Below are 22,355 nucleotides of genomic sequence, written 5' to 3' on the forward strand. Positions count from 1 at the left end.
AGTGGACAGTTGTATTTTTCTCACATCACACCATTCTGACACTGACTCTTTTGCTTCCCTCTTCCACATTTCAGGGTTCTCATGATTACATTTAACCTGGATAATCCAGGATAATCTCTCTATTTTAAGGTCAGCTGATTAGAACTTTAATTCTATCTGCAACCTTAATTCTCCTTTGCCACATACTCTAACATACTGACAGGCCCCAGAGACAAGACATGGACATTTTTGAGGGGCTGTCATTCTGCCTATCAAACTAGGATATGAAAAACATATGTGCAGCTTTGGCATACTGCTTATTATGTTAAGTTAAGCAATGACTTTTATATAAAATTTACATTTAAGGCACTTCCCTGGCAGTCCAGTGGTTAAGACTCTGAGCTTCGACTGCAGGGGGCATGAGTTCCATCCCTGGTCAGGGAACTAGGATCCTGCATGCCAGATGGTGCAGCCAAAAAAAAAGCAATTTACATTTAAAAAACTGTAAAAATTTCCTTTTATCAATTCATAGGAACAAAGTAACACAACATGTTTTCCTTTTAGTCTTAGAGACAAGAAGAAAAATGAATTAGGTAATACATTGCCATATACATTTCATGTCACTTTCTGAAGCAAGTGAATCCTGTTTTCCTAGGTAGTCTTATAATTTATTTCTCCTTAAAATAAATGCTCCCTGTTGCTTCCAATGCTTTTAGAACAAAGTTTTAAGTACATTAATCAAAAATAGAATAATAATGTCAGTATTGCTGAATGAAAGAAAAATTATAGAATATTGGATGCAAAGTGAAAGGAAAAATACATTTTGAACATTTTCTACAGAATGAACTTGTTCTTATGTTTTATTTTCAGCCATATAGAGAGCAAGGTATGCATGTACTCAGAAGAGAGAATATTCTGAGGAATGAAGAAAAATCCCTTCCCTCAAGGAGCATAACATTTATTTGGAGTGATAAAATCATACACATAAAGGGATAACTAGCTACACCTAGCATGAAATAAGCAGAAAAGTGTCTTTAGTTAAATGCTATGAGAGTTATATCAGAAGGAAAAGAAGGAAAAATGGGTAATTATCTGGAAAAAAAGTCTGATGGGACAAGAGTAAGTTTTTTTTTTATAATAGACTTTATTTTTTAGAGCTGTGTTTTAGGTTTATAGCAAAATAAATAAATAAATAAGAGGATGTACAGAAATTTCCCATATGAACTCTGTCCTCTGTCCTACACATGCCGAGCCTCCTCTGTTATCAACATTCCCCATCAGAGTGGTAGATTTGGGGTTTTGGGTTTGTTTTTTTGTAGGTCCTTTTCTTCTCTTGTGTTTCCCACTTAGAGAAGTTCCTTTAGCATTTGTTGTAGAACTGGTTTGATGGTGCTAAATTCTCTTAGCTTAGTCTATCCTAAGATAGATTACTTGCTAGGCTACAAAACAAGTCTCAACAAATTTAAGAGAACAGAAATATATCAAGCATTTTTACCAACCACAATGGTATGAAACTAGAAATAAGTTACAGGAAGAAAAATGGAAAACACAAACATGGAGGCTAAAGAGCATGCTACTAAAAAAAATAGGTCGATGAAGAAATCAAAGAGGAAATCAGAAAATACTTTGAGAAAAATAAAAATGGAAACACAGCTTTCCAAAATTTATGGTATACAGCAATAGCAGTTCTAAGAGGGAAGTTTATAGCAGTACAGTCCTACCTCAAGAAACAAGAAAAAATTCAAATAAATAACCTAACCTATCATCTAAAGGAATTATAAAAAGAAGAGCAAACAAAGCCCAAAGTCAGCAGAAAGAAGGACTTAATAAAGATCAGAAAGAAAATAAGTAAATTGAGAATAAACAATAGAAAAGATCAGTGAAACCAAGAGCCAGTTTTTTGAAAAGATAAACAAAATGGATAGCCTTTTAGCTAGGTTCATTAAGAAAAAAAGAAAGTGGGTCCAAATAAACAAAATAAGAAATGAAAGAAGAGAATTAACAACCAATATCACAGAGATTCAAAAAATCACAAGAGAATACTACTAGAAGTTATATGCAAATACATTGGACAACCTAGAAGACATGGAAAAATTTCTAGAAATATACAAACTTCCAAGACCAAGTCAGGAAGAAATAGACAACCTGAACTGACCAAACATTAGTAGTAAAATTGAATTTTTAATTTAAAAAACTCCCAGTAAGCAATAGTCCATGACTGGATGGCTTTACAGGGACATTCTGCCAGACATATAAAGAAGAGCTAATATCCATCCTTCTCAAACTATTCCAAAAAATTGAAGAGGAGGGAATACTCCCAAATTCATTCTACAATGCCATCATTACCCTGATACCAAAACCAGACAAAGACACTGGAAAAAAAAGAAGAAGAAGAAGAAAATTAAAGGCTAATATCTCTGATGAATATAGATGCAAAAATCCTCAACAAAAATTAGCAAATTGGATTCAACAATATATAAACAGGATAATACACCATGATCAAGTGTGATTCATTCCAGGGATGCTAGGATAGTTCAATACCTGCAAATCAAAATTTAAAAAAGGATGAAATCATATGATCATATCAATAGATACAAGATAAGCATTTGACAAAATTCAACATCCATTCATGATATAAACTCTCATAAAAGTTGGTATAGAGGGAACATATCTCAACATTATAAAGGCCATTTATGACAAACCCACTGCTAACATCAGACTTACTGGAGAAAAGCAGAAAAGCAGGAAGTTTTCCTCTAAAATCAGGAATAAGACAGGAAGCTCATTCTCACCACTTATATTTAACATCATATTGGAAATCCTAGTCACAGCAATCAGACAAGAAAAAGAAGTAAAAGGCATCCATATTGGAAGGGAAGAAGTAAAACTGTCACTATTTGCATATGACATGATGTTATATATAGAAAACCCTAAAGTCTGCATGAAGAAACTATTAGAACTAATAAATGCATTGAGTAAAGTTGCAGGATACAAGATTAATATACAGAAATCTGTTGCTTTTCTATACATTAATTATGAACTATCAGAAAGAGAAAGCAAGAAAACAATCCCACTTAAAATGGCATCAAAAAACTAAAATGCCTAGGAATAAACTTAACCAAAGAGATGGAAGACCCATACTCTGAAAACTATAAAACACTGATAAGGTAAATTGAAGATAATACAAAGAAGTAGAAAAATATCCTGTGTTCCTGGATTGGGAGAATTAATATTGTTAAAATGTCCATACTACCCAAAGCAATCTACAAATTTAATGCAATCCCTAACAAAATATCCATCACATTTTTCACAGAACTAGAACAAATTATCCTAAAATTTATATGGAACCACGATAGATCCAGAATAGCCAAAACAATTTTGAAATAAAATAACAAAGCTGGAGGTATCATGCCTCCAGTCAGGTATTTAGCCTGACTTCAGGCTAAACCACAGAGATACAGTAGCCAAAACCCCATGGTACTGGTACAAAACAGACACACAGAACAATGGAACAGAATACAGAGCCCAGAAATAAACCCAAACACTTATGATCAATTAATCTATGACAAAGGAGGAACGTATATACAATGGATAAAAGATAGTCTCTTCAATAGATGGTGCTGGGAAAACTTGACAGCTACACATAAAACAATGAAATTAGAACATTTTCTCACACCATATACAAAAGTAAATTCAAATGAGTTAAAGACCTAAATGTAAACCTTAAAATCTTGAAACTCCTAGAAGAAAACAGGCAGAACACTGACATAAATCGTAGCAATATTTTTTTGGATCTCTCTCCTGAGGCAAAAGAAACAAAAGTAAACAATAAGCTATTTGGACTTCCCTGGTGGTGCTGTGGTTAAGAATCCACCTGCCAATGCAGGGGACATGGGTTCTATCCCTGGTCCGGGAAGATCCCACATGCCGTGGAGCAACTAAGCCTGTGCGCCGCAACTACTGAAGCCCGCACACTCTAGGGCTTTCATGCTGTAACTACTGAAGCCTGTGTGCCTAGAACATATGTTCCGCAACAAGAGAAGCCACTGCAATGAGAAGCGCGTGCACCACAACAAAGAGCAGCCCCCACTCGCCACAACTAGAGAAAGCCCACGCAGCAAAGAAGACCCAATGTAGCCAAAATAAAAAATAAAAAAGATAAGCTATTCAGACCTAATTAAATATACAAGGTCTTACACAGCAAAGAAAACCACTGACAACTTACTGAATGGGAGAAAATATTTGCAAATGACATGGCCAATAAGGGGTTAATATCCAAAATATATAATCAGTTCATACAACTCAGTATCAAAAAACCAAACAACCTGATTAAAAAATGGGCAGACGACTTGAATATACATTTTTTCTAAAGAAGACATACAGATGGCCAACAGGCACATGAAAAGATGCTCAATATCACTAATCACCAGAGAAATGCAAATCAAAACCACAATGAACTATCACCTCACACCTGTCGGAATGGCTATCATCAAAAAGTCTACAAATAACAAATGTTGGTGAGGATGTGGATAAATGGGACCTCTAATACACTGTTGGTGGGAATGTAAATTGGAGCAGCCCCTGGGAAAACAGTATGGAGGTTTCTCAAAAAAAACTAAAAATAGAACTACCATATAATCCAGTAATTCCACTTCTTGGTATATATCCGAAGAAAACAAAAACATCTTAATAAATCTTAGCACAACTAAATCTCCATAGCATTTTCACCCAGCATCACAGTCACTCAGTCCTTTGTAGGTTTAAATGCTGGGGCTCACCTTCCTCCTCTGAGATGTAGTTCCTTGAGGGCATGAATTCTCAAGAGAACAGTTTCATCAAAAATTTAAAATCTGATACTTAAAAGTGTCTTTGCAGCTTCTTCATCTGCACTTGCAGCTTCACTAGATACATTAACGTAGAAAGTGTAATGATCCTTGTTAGCATTAAAACATTCAAAACTGACTCCAAAGGAAGGTATTTCAAAAGGATTTTTAGCTGTTTTTTTTTTTTAAGACTTCTTAACGTCTTCTCATTAGTAATGAGAAAGCTTCCTCTGATTGTTTCAAAAGTTGCTAAATTGGTGTTAACCAGTGACTTTGGGTTATATTTTCTCTATCAATCCTCTATGAACTATAATAGTTTGTGACATAGAAACACATGGTCTATTGTAGCAGAAATTTATATGCAAATTTAAGTCTTAACACTACTCTCCAAATTATTATAATCTTTATTATACCTTTGCTGGTTTGTTTTCCAAAAATAACCAAAAAAAGCATGTAGACATTTACACATACACACAGAAATATATTATAAGCACCTTCAAACTGGATCTGAATATTATTGTTTTACCTTATTTCCTAGTTGCATAAATTTTCAAATAATATTTTTAGACAATAGAATATTAAGAAAGAATATAAATAACCTAAAATTATTAATCTTTAATTCTAGATAAACCTATATTGTACATTGATGTTTAAAATCCTACATTCATTAAAAACATGAAAAATGCTTTATAAGAATGTACTTTATTATGAAAATACAAATCACCACAGATACATTTCTACTACTTCGGTAAACATCACATGTGATTTTTCCTTTTCTGAAAGTAGGACACAGCAACAGATCTTGTAGGATCTTTAAAGATTCTGTTTTCACACTCTGATCCTCAGATATTCTGCCATCCTGCTGGTTCAAACAGAGAAGAGTCAAACTGTCAAGTAGAGTTTCACATAAAGACTGGTTTATAGATTTTCATAAATGCATGTTAAAGTTAGGTAAGAAAAACATATAATAAGATATGAATACTCCCTGCTTCACACTTCCTTCTGCCAGCCAAGATGAATAGGGCAATGTCTGCCCTTACACATAGGGTCATTGACTAATGTGAATAACAAAGAAAAAATTTTGTCAGTTATTCATTCTCCCAAGAGAACAAAAGAAACACTGCAGAGAAGTTTTTGTTTCAGAACAATTTGATTTTAATTTCAATATTTGGAAAATTGCTATATAATTTGGATAGATGTAGAATCATGTATGAAATAATTATATCAAAATTTTTCTACAGAAACACATTTAAGCTTAAGGAAAATTCCACAAATGGTTGACACATTTTCTGCATTCGAATTTGAACATTTCTGTAAGTGAAATAATTACAATTAATCATAAAATTAAATATAAAAACACAAAAATGGATATCAACTTAGGTACCAGTAGTCTTTATCAATAAAATTCAAGTCAAGGTAAAAATAGAGAGGTATATGATCAAATTGAATTTTATGTCTACTAAAATTAAAGAAGCGTGAAAATATGTATTGCAAACTGGCCAACTGACCAGAGAAATTTTCTGAGGAAACCTCTCCATTAACAGAGATAAATGTTAATTTAAAAATGTCTCCTTTTAGAGAATAAATATGACCTTCATATAAATGTTTATTATATTAACTGGACTGGCATATCTAATATTTCTTTGAAAAATTATTGAGAAATAAATATCCACAGCCCAAATGAAAAGTAATAAGAATAAACTATATGAAACCTAAGTAAGCCTACATAACCAAAGACAAATAACTAATATATACGATATCACTGCAGTCAGAATTAACTTATGTGTATTTTCCCATTTCCACTTCATGCTTTTCTTTCAAAGTATTACCTTTCTATTGAAAGTATTAAATATGTATCTTATAATATCTTTTAAAAGTGCAAAACACAGACTATATTATTATATATATACTCAAATATAATAAAGCTTATAAGATCACATGAATCACATTCACTTTTTAAACATGTAGTTATATTAAATCATTTTAAATTTTATTAATATTTAATAATATCCCATTGATAGATTGACAATGTGTAATTCTTACATAATGATGATCCAGTTCTTTCCTTTTTTTTAACTTTTAGATTCTTCACAACTGTAGGCAGGACGTCACTGTTTTCCTGTGGTAAATATTTATATAGGCCAAATGCAATAGCAGTGAAGACGATAGTAACTACTTTGCAAATAAAACCTGAATTCGAAAAAAATACAGCCATCAGATGTGTCCATTTATTCAGAGCAAAAATGTTTGTGGAAAGAGCCATTTACCAAAGAAAAGGTAAGTATATTTCATCTATAAATGTACCAATTTTCCAATTGTACAATGCAATTAATGTCATAAACTTATGTCAAGTTACTTAAAGGAAATTTTAAAAATATGTTTATAAAACCTTTTAGACTTCTTCAACAAATAGCCCAAGACAAATGCAAAGTGTGTTACTATTTCACAGAATGTATTAATTCTAAAACATAAAAATATATCCACTTTCAAAACTTAATTATCAGCAGAAACTGGAACCTTTTTAAACCACTTCATGCAGCTTTACTCCTTGAAATATTCATGATTTTCCAAATGCCAACAGAAAGATTTTAGAAAAATTAATTGACTGTATGTTTTTAAATTCATTTTAATTTTTCAAGTTTTGGAAAGTTAATATATTACAGGAATTATATAAAAGTACTTGAACTTTGGATGCAAATAACCCTGGTCATTAAAGTAAAAAATATTTTACAGCAACAATATCAGTTATCTGACACTATCAATTACAGTGGTTTCAAAGATAAAATAGGAAACACTAATGAGTTATTTGTAATGATACAATACTTCAAACATTTATTTATAACAGCTGAACACTGCAAATAACCCAAATGTCCATTAATAAGAGCGTGAATAAGCTATAGCACATTCATAAAGTGAAACAATACTGAGAAATTTTTAAAAAGCACAAACTACTGCTATAGAATAGCATGGATGAATCTCCCAAAAGCATAACATTGAGCAAGACAGGTGAAAAACCCCACCAGCATGTATTATATTCCATTTTCATAATTTATAGAACAGGCAAAACCAACATATTTTAATAGAAATATGAAAGGGGTTTATCTGTGGGGGAGGGAAATTGACTAGCCAGGGGCATAAGAGAAATTTCTATAGCTTCTTTTGAGTGCTGGTTCCACAGGTGATTGATAGACTGATAAATTTTTTATTAACTATTTTGAGTTGATAAAACTTTTGAGAATCTGATGAATGCCACAGCCTTCCTTTATAGAAGACATACAATTGTACAAACAGAAGTTTAGGATTCCAAAAATATACTAAAGTTTAATGTGGGCTCCTAGGGCTCATGCCTCCCTCTTGAATAAGCCTTGCTCTAGAGTAGTGGTATGCATAGAACTTTCTGTGATAATGGCAGTGTTCTACATCTGCACTGTCCCATAGAATAGTCAAATGTGACCATAAAGCAAGTAAAATTTGACTGTTGATACTGAAGGACTGAATGTTTAATTGAATTAAATTTAATTTAAATAGCTATGTGCAGGTAATGTCTACCATATTCGACAGTGCAGCTCCAGGATCTCTCACATAGCTGTCTTCAAAGTTTACTGTGATAAAAATCACCTGAGGTGCTTTATTAAAAATATACATTCCTACTACTAATTCTTGGTATTCTAAATAAAGACCTCAGAACTTATATTTTAGCAAGCACTCCAAGTGATTCTGATTCAAATGACTTATGGAATAAAATTTAAATACCGGTTTACACTAAATTGCTGCAAATGCATATTCCTATTTCAGTTTCCTGTATTTGCCCTTTCTGACTGTAATTCCCCATGTTCTGTATTATCATTATCCCTTTTAGTAGCTCCCTAGTAGGATTTCTAATAGTTCATCACTTTTCTCAATTATATGCCACGTTTGAAAATAGCTAAGCATATTACAGTTATATCTAAAATGAAAACTAAACGGTTCAGCAGACTTTCTTAAGAATAATGACTAGTTTTGTCGAATTATCTCAGAAATTAATTTTGACTTCTTAAATGCCATTTTAGACTTTTTAAATTTTTTAAAATTTATTTAGTGTTCAGTATTGACTAATAAGCTCACTGGACAATTGACTTCTGATTTAGAAGGCATTGCTGAATACCGTTTATCAAACAGATATTTGTTACTGTTAAATATTAGAGTCTATCATCATTATGTGGTTCTTTGAATTACTGAACCCACGCAGTAAAATCACAAAACATATAAACACTTTTAAATATTTAGCACACGAAAAGTATCTATACAATAAAACCACTGAATGTTAATGCTGATTAAGGCTTCAGAAATTATGTAGTCCAACATCTTCATTTCACAAGAAGATCTAGTGAATTTCCCGAAGTAATACAAGCATATCTAGACTTTCCCCAACACTTTGACCATATCACTATAGCATCCCAATTTTCTATAATCTCTTATTTATTCAACAATACTGAATGTTTGCTATATGTCGGCCCTGTTTTATCACTGAGCAAAAGAGACGATGTGAAATTTACATTTAAGTGGGTAAGAGTATTTTGATACTTTTCAGTGGTGTAAAATTTCTTTTTTAAATTATCCAATCTCTTTTACTGCAGATATGGAAAGGGCCATAAGGTCAAGCAACTTAGTTGTATATGTATACAGGCAAAATTGTTTCCCAAATTGAAATTCTGCTAATCATCACCCTTTATTCAGGAATAACATAAAACAATTGTGTAGTTAATGCAATGTCTCAAATATTTACATCAGTTCTACAGTAATTTAGTTTCTAACATATTTTGTATTAATAATATATGCTTCTTTAATAATCAAAGTATTCATTTGTTCTTAGTTTATTATGACTATAACTTACTCTAAAATGTAAGTTTTTAAAAACAATTGTACCTAGAGTCTGTCATACAGAGTGAAGTAAGTCAGAAAGAGAAAAACAAATACCTTATGCTAACACATATATATGGAATCTAAAAAAAACAGGTCATGAAGAACCTAGGGGCAGACCTACCAGAGAATGGACTTGAGGACAGGAGGAGGGAGAAGGGTAAGCTGGGACAAAGTGAGAGAGTAGCATGTACATAGATACACTACCAATGTAAAACCGATAGCTAGTGGGAAGCAGCGGCCGCATAGCACAGGGAGATCAGCTCAGTGCTTTGTGACCACCTAGAGGGGTGGGATAGGGAGGGTGGGAGGGAGGGACCGCAAGAGGGAAGCGATATGGGGATATATGTATATGTATAGCTGATTCACTTTGTTATAAAGCAGAAACTAACACACCATTGTAAAGCAATTATACTCCAATAAAGATGTTAAAAAAATTTTTAATAAATAAATAAAAACAATTTTACTTCTCAATATTCTTCAATAGATATCACTTACATACTCCTGTCAACAGGTAGGCCATTTTTGTCTTGTTATAGATCCAACAACTTCCAACGTTTCCACAGTGCTCAGTATCCCGAAGGATGCAAGAAGTTTCTCCTACTATTTTGAAAATTATTGGTCCAGGTATAGTCCCTATGAAAAACGCAATGATTGTAAATTCACCATGAAAACACTGTAGGTTGGGATCAGAATGATTTTTATCCTAAACATAAACTTATATATTTAGTCATCATCACTGTAAATATATCATTTAAAGTTATCTAAGAAGTTGCTTATCAATAGGATTGTTAAAAACTGAAAATGTAATTGAGTGTTTTCGAAAATCCCTCTCCCTGTAGATATAAAAAAAGCTAGCAGATTTTCATCTTCTTAGAATGATATGCATGTTGTTATTTAGTTATTTAGACATCTCAACATTTTTGTTAATTTCTAAACGAAAAACTTAGGAGAAAGTATTTAAAACAGAGATACTAAATACTGATTTTGTGAACTCAATATATCTAAGATTTCAAATTATGAAATTTTCAATGACTGAAAATTTAGTTTTGAAATGCAATGTATGACTGTTATGTATCAAGATATTGATAAAATAACTGAAAATGTAAATGCTTTGGCATGTCTGTAGCAGCCCTAGCTTCAGAAGACCTCATATGCAGAGGAATAGCTGTGTGCTGCCTGAGGGAAATCTCTATATACTCACAGAGACATTTCCTCAGCAACAGTATTACTTTCAGGTAAAAGTGAATGCAGTCTTAAAAATAAAATAAAATAGGGGCTTCCCTTCCCTGGTGGCACAGTGGTTGAGAGTCCACCTGCCGATGCAGGGGACACAGGTTCGTGTCCCGGTCCGGGAAGATCCAACATGCCGCGGAGCGGCTGGGCCCGTGAGCCATGGCCGCTGGGCCTGCGCGTCCGGAGCCTGTGCTCCGCAACGGGAGAGGCCACAGCAGTGAGAGGCCCGCGTACCGCAAAATAAATAAATAAATAAAAATAAATAAAAATTGAAAAAATTAAAAATAAAATAAATAAATGCCACTCCAAAGACATTAGAACTGGCTTTTCAGAACTGACATATCTAATGATTGACCATCTTGCTTAAGAAATTATCAGAGTGCTCATGCCTCATGACTTTTTGATTCCTGTCAAAGACCACTGCCCATCACCAGATTTCCCAATCTCAGTGAGTGCTGGTACTCTGTTTATAATTATTCAAAGTGAAAAACCTAGGCCTACTACTCATTTTTTTCTATTTCCCACCATATTTTTTCTAATCCATGATAAACCTCTGTAACACTAACTCCAAATACACCTTGGATAAGTTGATTTCTCTTTTTCATTACAACCCCGGAATCCAATTTAATATAACTCTGACTGAGACTTCAGCAAAAGCCTCCTTTTTCTTTTCCTCCACATTTATCTTTGATAAATATTTCTCTCTCCAGCAGCAGAGTTATCTTTTAAATTTAAATGAGATAATATCTACTCTCTGCTTAAATTCTCTGATGGCAAAACCCTGAAAGATCTAGAGACAGTTGTATCTAAAATATCATCACCTTATTCCACCCTCTCCCATTCAAAAATGCATCAGCCTCACTGGCTTCCATTCTGAGGTAGGAAACTGTGCACTTGCTGTTTCTTATGCTCCCTCCTCCATTAAGAATCCATCCTTATCCACTGGATCACTTTTGACCATAAAAATATGCTCTAATTTTTCTCAATTAAAAAAGCTAATTTAAACCCTGCATATTGATCTAGCTATAGAACAATTTCTCTGATCCCCATTAGAGCCACACTTAAATTTTTCTACATTCTTGACTCCATTTATCATATGGCTTTCAGTCTTCAATTCAGTCTAATCTTGTTTCCTTACCCCACCAATAATTTTAATCAACTTCTTGAATCAGAGCTCCTAATATAGTCATAATGTAGATTTGAAAGCTATTTTTTGCATTTTAAGAAAGCCTGAAGTACACAGTGCATCACCCTCAGCAAAACCAATTTGTTCTTTGGATATAAAAATCTTTTAAAACATCAGATTCAGTGTCTTTGGTAATGAGAAATTTTTAAAGCACTAGTCTAGGTTAATGACTTCTCAAACATGCAAGCAATGTAAAATATAGTTTCTGTGCTTATATGTGCTTTGTTTCAGCTTACCAAAACACTTGTATAAGCTTGAAGAATATACTTCTGATCAAAAAGATTCTCTTCTAACTGAACATAATATTAATGCATATTTTATATGACAGGATAGGCTTTACATTAAGTATTATCTTTTTACACTAAGTATTGTCTCCTAAATTCTGTAAAGCAGCTCCCCCATTCACTTGTTTTGTGTCAGTCTATCATAATTATTCATTTGAAATTCTAAATATACATGTTGACACAAGTATAAATCAAAAAAGAAACAATTCAATTCAATGTAATAATAGAGTGCCAAAAGTCCATACCAAATATTCTCAAAATCACAAAGGTCACACCCAGGGCCAGAAAACGTTGTCTGTCAGATACAATCCTGCAAGCAAATAGCAATGATATCATGAAAAATTATTATTATTAGCTGTAGAGAATGTTTGCTAGGTTCAGGGGTAAATTTTTCCCTGTGCATCCATTAGACTAAGGATCTTTGGCCAGTTGACAGAGTTCATTCTTGGTGAATTAAGTGCAACTCTTCCCATTTTTCCATATTCTGCCCCCTGCCAACCAACTCCAAAGCTACTTGCACACTTCACTAGGAGGAAGCATTTATGGCCCAAACTCTCTGCCCCAGGCTTGGCTGAAAAAAATTTAGCACTACCTTTCATACTTCTCATTCTTCATTCTGTGGTGCACATCCATTGTTTCAGATTTCTTTTGTCCCTGTGAAACTTACCCTCTACCTTTCTCTACCTTGCTCTCTGTCTTGGGAGGCTGACCTAAATGGACTATATCAATAGGCTCTGTTGCCTCTGCCTATTGATTGGGTTATGAAGTCAAGGTCTTCATTCCCAGGCTCCCTCTCTGCAGTTACCCAAGTTGACTGGGTCACTAAGCAAAGCAGTACCCTCTACAGGTCTCTCTTCTTCTTACCCTTGTTTCCCTTTGGGTGTTGGGTGTTAACAGACCTGAAGTATTGCACTATACTTTGGGATTCCTTATACCCTGCCCGCATTTTAAACAGCCACTTTATTCAACTTTACTTGAATTGTCCTAATTTGAGGGTGCCATCTCTTTTCGGTTGGACCTCTGACTTTTACTCTCACTATTCAAAAGTTAAAATAAATAAGAAATAACTTTGTCAAATGTAAAGAATGAAGATCTCTGTATTTTGTATTCGTCAAGTATTTGTTTTAAAAAGAAAAATAATGTATAAAAATCACATATTAGTATTTTGGAAAATAAAATACAACAAAAAATAATCAACCCTTGAACATTTTAGAAAGTAAAGAAATAAAAGCTACATTTTAAATGGATATTTTAAATAAATCCTATGCTTACCCTTTATTTCCGTGTTCCGGAACTTGAATAATAAACAAGTATGACCAATATTGTCATCCAAAATGACTCAAATTATTAAAATGTAGCATATGTTCAGTATTTTATGACTATTTTGTAAAAAGTGAGATAATTCCACCTGTATCAACCAGGTAAAAATACATGTTCTTTCCTCAAATATTTACTACTAGGAAATGAAAACATATTTACCAACTCTTAAAAGATAACGATGTTTGGGCTTCCCTGGTGGTGCAGTGGTTGAGAATCTGCCTGCCAATGCAGGGGACACGGGTTCGAGCCCTGGTCTGGGAAGATCCCACATGCCGTGGAGCAACTGGGCCCGTGAGCCATAACTACTGAGCCTGCGCGTCTGGAGCCTGTGTTCCACAACAAGAGAGGCCGCAACAGTGAGAGGCCCGCGCACCGCGATGAAGAGTGGCCCCCGCTTGCCACAACTAGAGAAAGCCCTCGCACAGAAACGAAGACCCAACACAGCCAAAAATAAATAAATTTTTTAAAAAAATTTAAAAAAAAAAGATAATGATGTTTTTAAATGAAAAATAATTTAACTTTTATTATGAGCAGATTATTAAAGACATATAAAGGAAGTAAAGTGTCACATTTTAGAACCACACTTTAGGATAAAGTTTTTGGTATAAAATAGAAATGTGGGTCATACCCCTAACTAAAATTGAGTATTCTGCTTCATTTAGCATAAGCAGTTTTTTTATATGTAGTATGATAATGGTGCTCTCTGAAGTATATAAAGAGCTAACAGTAACTAATAATTATTAACAAATATTTATGTATCTTCAGTTTGATTATAACCTTCTTTCTGATATACAAAAGAAGATGAAAAGATGAATGATTCTCATTATTTTCCAAAATCAGTTAAATGAACAGCAAAACAAGAAATAATATTCATAAAACACAATTTTTTAGTGAAAAACATTACTATTTTTTTTTTTTTCTTTTTTTTTCCGGTACTTGGGCCTCTCACTGCTGTGGCCTCTCCCGTTGCGGAGCACAGGCTCCGGACGCGCAGGCTCAGCGGCCATGGCTCACGGTCCCAGCCGCTCCGCGGCATGTGGGATCTTCCCGGACCAGGGCACGAACCCATGTCCCCTGCATCGGCAGGCAGATTCTCAACCACTGCGCCACCAGGGAAGCCCGAAAAACATTACTATGTTTTAAGAATAAAGTGAATTTTTTTGGTATTTTGTCTAAGGAGTAAGGCTATGATGGTACGGTTTAAGAATTTCATGGAATAAACAAAATATTGGTTAGTACTCTTCCAAGATGTAAAAGACAGCTTCCAATATATCTTATGACTTCTAAATATATATTTTCATTCCATATCTTTCTTGAGTTCTAGACTTAAGCTCCTATCACACACAAAAGTTGCTCTTCCCCTGGTACTCCCTGTCACAAGAAATGGAATCATCACCCATGCAGTTTTCAAGCCCAAAACCTGGAAAGAGGCATGCTTGAAAGAGTATTCTTTTCCTCATTCACCACAATCAATAATAAAATACTGTGATTTTTATAAATAACTTTTTAAATATCTTTCTCTGATTTTCTTCATCTCTAATTCCACTGGCCTATTCCAAGCGTGTATGTTTTGCCAGAAGAAAATAAAACAATTTCCTAACTTATCTGCCAACAACCATTTTTATCCCTGCAGTCCACTCTCCACATAGAGCCACAGTGATTTTTTTAAGGTAAAATTCTGATTATTTCACTAACCTACTAGGAACCTTCAATGGCTCATCAGTCTCATTGCATGCCACCTCAAAACTTTTGCCTTTACCACCCTCTTTGTTTACGACATTCTATCATACAACACTCTTACATAGCTATTTCTTGCACTCAGAGTCAGAGTCTTTGCGTACATTGTTCCCACTGTGTGAAATTCTCATCCCGCATCTTTTAGGGCTTAGCTTAAATGCGATTTCTTTAAGGACACCCTCTCTGAATCCCCAGAGAGGGTATTTAGATTTAGATTGTCCCATAATTCTCTCTTTTGCATTCTTCTACATTTTCTTTGCAGTATGTTTTAATATTACAATTGAAAACTTATTAGTGAAACTACTTTTTTTTTTTTTTTTCTATCTTGCCACCCTCCAAAGTCCATCAGAGAAGTAGGAATCTGGTCACTTCTGTTCCTCTTTTATTTCACCTTTTTCCCTTAAAGTGCTCATCTACCTTCTTGTTTAAATCCATAGTAACTATCACAGGTGAGAATACATACACATATTAAAATAATGATGGATGGGGACTTCCCTGGTAATGAGGGATGGAAGGGAAAGAAATGAAGAACTAATTTTTCTTAATGATCACCTTGATGGAGTGAGAACTGACAAATCATGATATTGATACTTATCTGTTTAGACTTAAGCCTCACACAGCTTCAGATTTCATCAGAATTCTCCAGAGGAAAAAGAATGGTGTCATTCTTGGCCCCATTTTGTCACCAGAAACTATGCCAGTTTGCTTGCCCCCTAGTGTGACACTCTACCTAGACCTAGTCCATGTTGTCAGCATCTACTCCTCAACAAGAATTGACAAGAATGTCAGGGACAGCTTTAGATCCCTATTTCATCTCTAAAAGCTTCTGCTCTCTCTGGAATTTTAATCCCTCTAGTCCTCTGCCACTTTGTGCCTTTAAATATATGATTTTTAATTTAACCCAGCTTTTCTAGTTATTCTCTGTAGGAGCATTGGCCTGCAATGCTATTCCATCCTACACCACTTCCATGACATTATCACTTGATAATGATTTCACAATTTATGTATTTGGTTTTGACTTTTATTGTACTTTTTTAAAAAATTAGACTCTGTTGAATTTGAAGTATGATTATATTTTGGAAATCTATACAAAGAGCACATGCTGGAGAGACATGCTTGCTTATACCCTGCTCTCATTGTGTAAAAATGAAATCATCTACTCAACCTGTCTATCGCTCTTTCACACTTAGTTTTTTCCCAGTGTTTGTTGTTTCATGTATATATTACATACACAATATGTGGTTGTATGTAATATAGATAGCCTTATGGATGTAAATATATTTTTTTGCAGGATATCTGCAAAAAGGATTTCAAGAAGTACAAGTGCTGGTATAAAGGGTAAACATATCTGCAATTTTTTTAAGTATTACAGATACCCTTTTCATCAGAGTTGCACAATTTTGTGCTCTTTCAAGCAATATATGAAAGTACTTTTTTCTATACAGCCACATAAACAGATCTATTATCAATGTTTTATTCCTGTCATCTAGGTACATAAGAAATACTATCACATAAAAATTTTGAATTCTATGACCTTTACTGTAGATATGGCTGAACATCCTTTCATATTTGTATTTTGTTTTCTTTGATGCTTTTCTACTTTTCTATTGGAATGTTAATCTTAGGAGAGGTTTACTTATTAGAGGAATTAATCATTCATAGAATATGAGTTGCATAAATTCATTGTTGCTTGGCTTTTGACTTTGCTTATTATTATTTAATTTTATGGAGTAAAATTTATCAGTCTTTCCCTTATGACTTCTAGATTTTTAGTCATAGTTACAAATACCTTTCCCTTTTAAAAATAATAATGAAATTAGCTGATATTTTTACCACTTGTATTATTTAATTTATTTTACATTTAAATCTTTGTCCCATTTGAGTTTTTCCTGGTGTATCATATGGGCTCTGGATATAATTTTTTCCCCAAAGTCTATCCCCATTATACCCAAACCACTTTCTTAAAAGTCCATTTTTGATGCACTTATTTAGAATTTTACTTTCATTATATTAAATTCCTATATGAGTTGAGATCTATTTCTAGACTTAATATCAGTCTAATCATAAATCAACATTATATTGCTTCAGTGTTGAGACTTTATGGTGCATTTTAGCTTATGAGGCTAAGCCTCTGTTACTGTGCTTCTTTGTTTCAGATTCCCAAGCTACTCTTGCTTATTTTTCCATAAAAACTTTAGAATCAGGTTTTATAGTTCAATAATTCCATTAATATTTTCATTATCACATTAAAATTGTGAATTAACTTAAGGAGAACTGATATATTGGTGGTGTTAGGTCTTCCTATTCAATAATATGAGATATCCTTTCAAATTGTTCAGGTCAGTTTTTGTGACATTCAAGTGTGTTTCATTTTATTTTGAAACTATTTTTATTTTGAAATTATTTTGAAACTCACAGGTAGTTGTAAAAATAGTACAAAGCATCATGTGTACCCTCACCCAGCATCCCTAAATGGTGAAATCTTATAGAACTGTAATATAATATTTAAACCAAGAAACTGACATTGGCTTACTTCTGTTAAACAGACTACAGACCTTATTTTGTTTTCATTTTTCAGTTAATATACGTTAAATTTTTTAAACTGAATTTGTTTGTGTGTGTGTGTGTGTGTGTATAGCTCAATATATCTGCTATTTTTTATATGCTGTTACCTTACCAAATAGTTAACTAAATGTACTGGCTATTATTTCTTTTTTTATATATAAATTTATTTATTTTTGGCTGCATTTGGTCTTCATTGCTGCGTGTGGGCTTTCTCTAGCTGCAGAGAGTGGGGGCTACTCTTCGTTGCGGTGCACGGGCTTCTCATTGCGGTGGCTTCTCTTGTTGTGGAACACGGGCTCTAGGCGCATGGGCTTCAGTAGTTGTGGCATGGGGCCTCAGTAGTTGTGGCTCAGGGGCTTGGTTGCTCTGCGGCATGTGGGATCTTCCCAGACCAGGGCTCGAACCCGTGTCCCCTGCATTGGCAGGTGGATTCTTAACCACTCCGCCACCAGGGAAGTCCTATTATTCCTAATACAATGTAAAAAGAACTGATAATATTGCTCTAGGAAGTTTTACTGTGACTTGATAGACAAATACTGGAGTTCAAATGTCACCAAAAGTGAAGGATCCTATGTTTAACATACCTTTCAATCAGGACCTCTTGAAAGACTATACTCTAGGATAAAGGACAATCTGAAAATTGATAAGGTCTTTTAAAAACTTAAACCTATCCTTAAATCAGCTAAATTCCTGCTTGGTTTACAGGTAACTGTTCCTATTCTACCTTCCTTAATAAAGCTATTGTAAAATATTTTTGGAGTTATTAATGTTCAGAGTCTCTATTATTTTTGGTACACAAAGTCTCACATGATTAAAAATAATTATAGGAGTTGTAAGAGACAGAGTCAAGAGAAAAAAATGAAATTTAAATAGTACTACAGAATATTCAGATACTAGATATCTGACAGACATTTTAAATTTAGATGATTAATATGTCCAAGAAAACAGATGATAAGATAGAGAATATTATCAGAGAACTAGAATCTATTAAAAAGAGATAAAATTCTATAACAGAAAAGTACACTAATTATAATGAACTCATAGGTGAATTTAACAACTAATTAGACACAGGGGATGGTAGAATTAGTAAACTAGAGTACAGGTAATTGGAAAAGCAGGTGGAAATATTATTAATACATTAGAGTAGAGATCAGTGAAAAAACTTTAGTCTGAAGCACAGAGCATAAAAACAAATGAAAACAGAAAGTAAAAAAGAATAAAAGACACATGGATATAGTGAAAGGTTTACAATATGTGTAACTGATATCCAAAAGGTGAGTAGATAAGGAATGGAGCAGAAGCAACATTTGAAGAAAGAATAGTTAAGTATTTTCCAAAACCAATGAAACATACTGTGGTAGATAATCACTCAACATGGCTATTATTGATTTCTCTTTTCCCCCAATACATGCTTGTTGCTCCTCATATCAAGAGATGGAATCTAATCACCCTCTTTTTGAAACATGACTTTTTTGACAAATAGAATGCAGAAGAGTGACATTCTTGGACTTTCAGCCTAGGGCTAATGAAGCCTTGCAGTTTATGCCTTGTACCTTATGCCTGGGTCTCTTAGAACACTAAAATTTGGGATGTTCCCTTTTGGAATTCTTGCACTTTGTTAGCAGACATTTAAGTAACATAAAGAAGCCTCTATGGGCTTCCCTGGTGCGGTGGTTGAGAGTCCACCTGCCGATGCAGGGGACGCGGGTTCGTGCCCCAGTCCGGGAAGATCCCATATGCCGCGGAGTGGCTGGGCCCGTGAGCCATGGCTGCTGGGCCTGCGCGTCCAGAGCCTCTATGATCAATCAACAGCCCCACCGAGGCTCCTAGCAAAATTTAGCCTAAATTGTCAGCCATCTAGGAAATCTAAACCAGTCATGCTATCAGGTAACTCAAATGTTATGTGCCATCTGACTACAAGCTCAAGAGAAACCTTAAGGAAGAACTACCCTGTTGAGCCCAGTCAACTCTCAGAACCATGAAAGATAAGGATAAATAGTGTGGTTAAGTGATTAAACTTGGGATGGTTTGTTACTGTTATGGACTGATTTCTGTTCCCTCCAAAATTTATATGCCAAAAATCCTAAATCCCAGTACTTTGGAATGCCATCATATTGGATACAGGGTTTTACAGAGGTAATTAAGTTAAAATGAGGTCAGTTGGGTAGGCCCTAATCCAATATAACTGGTGTCATTATAAGAAGAGAAAATATGGACACAGACATTCACAAAGTGAAGACAATGTGAAGACTCAGGAAAAGATAGCCATCTACAAGCCAAGGATATCTGGAACAGAATCTGCCTCCATAGCCATCAGAAGGAACCAACCCTACACCAACTGTACACTTCTAAATAACACATGGTTTAAATGAAAAATACATTGAAAGGTATATTTGAATTGAAAGTATGAGTCAAAATATATATCAAGACTTCTGCGATGCAGCTAAATTTATACTTGGATAGAAAAGGCATATATACCAATAGACAGAAGATATAGGTGAATAAAATAAAAATACTAAAAACATAGAAGTAAAATGATAGAAATTATAAAGATAAAAGCAGAAAGATTTGTTAGTCACACACACACACACACACACACACACACACACACACACACACACACAGACATTCAATTTTTAATTTAAAACATTCTCACAAAGAAATTCTAGGCCCAGGTACATGACAAGTGAGTTCTTCCAAAGATTTAATTAAAAAAATAATACCATACCTCCATACATTAGTCCGGATATTAAGAGAAGAGGAAATATTTCTCAACTTATTTTATGAAACCAGAGTAACATTGATGCCAAAACCTAACAAGCACATTAATAAGGGAAAATTATAAGGCAACCTTATTCATGAATATAGATGAAAAATTCTAAACAAAGTATCAGCAAATTGAATCAAGCAACTGACTAAATCCAATTTATTCCTAGAATAAAGTAGAGGTATCATATTGCAATCATCTCAATAGATGCATCAAATGCATTTGATAAAGTTTAAAATTTATTAATTAAAAAAAGTTTTAGTGAACTAGAAATAGAAACAAACTGGCTTATTCTGATAGATGGTACCAATATCACACTCAAGGGTAAATTTACAGCAAATTTTATATCTAACAATAAAATACCAAAAACCTTCATCTTGATAGGCATAAAAAACAAGTATACCATCACTACTTCTATTCAACATTGTACAGGATATCTTAATCAGTGCAAGAGAAAAAAATGTATAAGCATTGGAGAAGAAGAAATAAAAATCATTATTTGCAGATTGTGATTATGTACTATGGAAAAAGGAACTTCAGCATGTAGTCAGTGTTGCTAAGAGAGCTCTTTAAAATGGAGCTGGAAGGACATTAAGGAAGCAGGGCTTATGCACATTCTCACCAGCCGGAACCATGAACTTTTGAATTGGGCCAAACCACAAATATTCCAAGGACTCTACAAGAAAACCTGCAACCTGTCACAGTAATGAACTTTTCCCTCCCTCTAGTGGTAGCCTTTAGCAACCAATCATGTAAAGATAAAAATAGCTGTGGCTCACCAGTACCAATTATAATTCTTTTGAAACAACTTTTGCAACTTTGTTGGTTTTTTTTACCTTTATAAACCCCTGTCTTTTATCTCCTCCTTGGAACACATTTTCAACTTTTGCTCAGATCAGTGTCTCCTGAATTGGAATTCTCAGACGCCAAATAAAGCCTTTATTTCTTTGCAGCTTTGCTGTGGTGAATTTTGTTCATTATTACATAGAAAATCTAAAGTAATCTACCAACTATTAGAAATTAATATGAACACAGTCGCAGAATACAAGGTCAAAGCAATAAGAATGAATTGCATTTCCTTCATACCAATAATAAACAACTATTTTATACTATGCTATACTAAATATCAAAAACATCAGTTACCTAGGAATGAATCTAATGAAGGAGGTTTAAGACCTTAACTCTGAAAAAGAAAATTATGAAACGTTATTGGAGAAATAAATGAAGATTTAAATAACTGAAGGAATCATACTTCATTGATCAAGAGACTCAGTGTGGTTAAGTATAGCAATGCTCCCAAATTGATTCAAAGACATTCCAATCCAAGTCTCAGCATGTTTTTTATGGACATTAACTAGGTGATTTTAATCACCTAGAAATACAAAGGGCCAAGAATTGCCATGATAATCTCAAAGATGGACTTACAACAGACTGATGTAAATATTCACAAAAAACACACAGCAATTAAGACAGTGTAATGTTGGTACCGGGATGCTCAAATAGACCAATGAACAGAACAGAGTGCAGAAATAGAACCACATATATAGAGTCTGCTGGTG

At 33.9% G+C, this 22,355-nt stretch overlaps 1 protein-coding gene across 1 annotated transcript in view; it reads right to left on the bottom strand.

The window, feature by feature from the left end:
* Nucleotides 1-5,792: 5,792 nt before the first annotated feature.
* SLCO6A1 (solute carrier organic anion transporter family member 6A1) overlaps nucleotides 5,793-22,355 on the bottom strand; it is a 110,584-nt gene continuing 94,021 nt past the window's right edge. The window contains exons 11-14 of the mRNA XM_059062353.1: nucleotides 12,653-12,717; nucleotides 10,200-10,337; nucleotides 6,846-6,992; nucleotides 5,793-5,857 (exon numbers count right to left, since the gene is read on the bottom strand). Coding sequence (XP_058918336.1) covers nucleotides 5,793-5,857; nucleotides 6,846-6,992; nucleotides 10,200-10,337; nucleotides 12,653-12,717 — 415 coding nt within the window. The remainder of the gene's footprint in view (nucleotides 5,858-6,845; nucleotides 6,993-10,199; nucleotides 10,338-12,652; nucleotides 12,718-22,355) is intronic.

The sequence above is a fragment of the Kogia breviceps genome, chromosome 4 (assembly GCF_026419965.1).
Source record: "Kogia breviceps isolate mKogBre1 chromosome 4, mKogBre1 haplotype 1, whole genome shotgun sequence".
Taxonomy (NCBI): Eukaryota; Metazoa; Chordata; class Mammalia; order Artiodactyla; family Physeteridae; genus Kogia; species Kogia breviceps.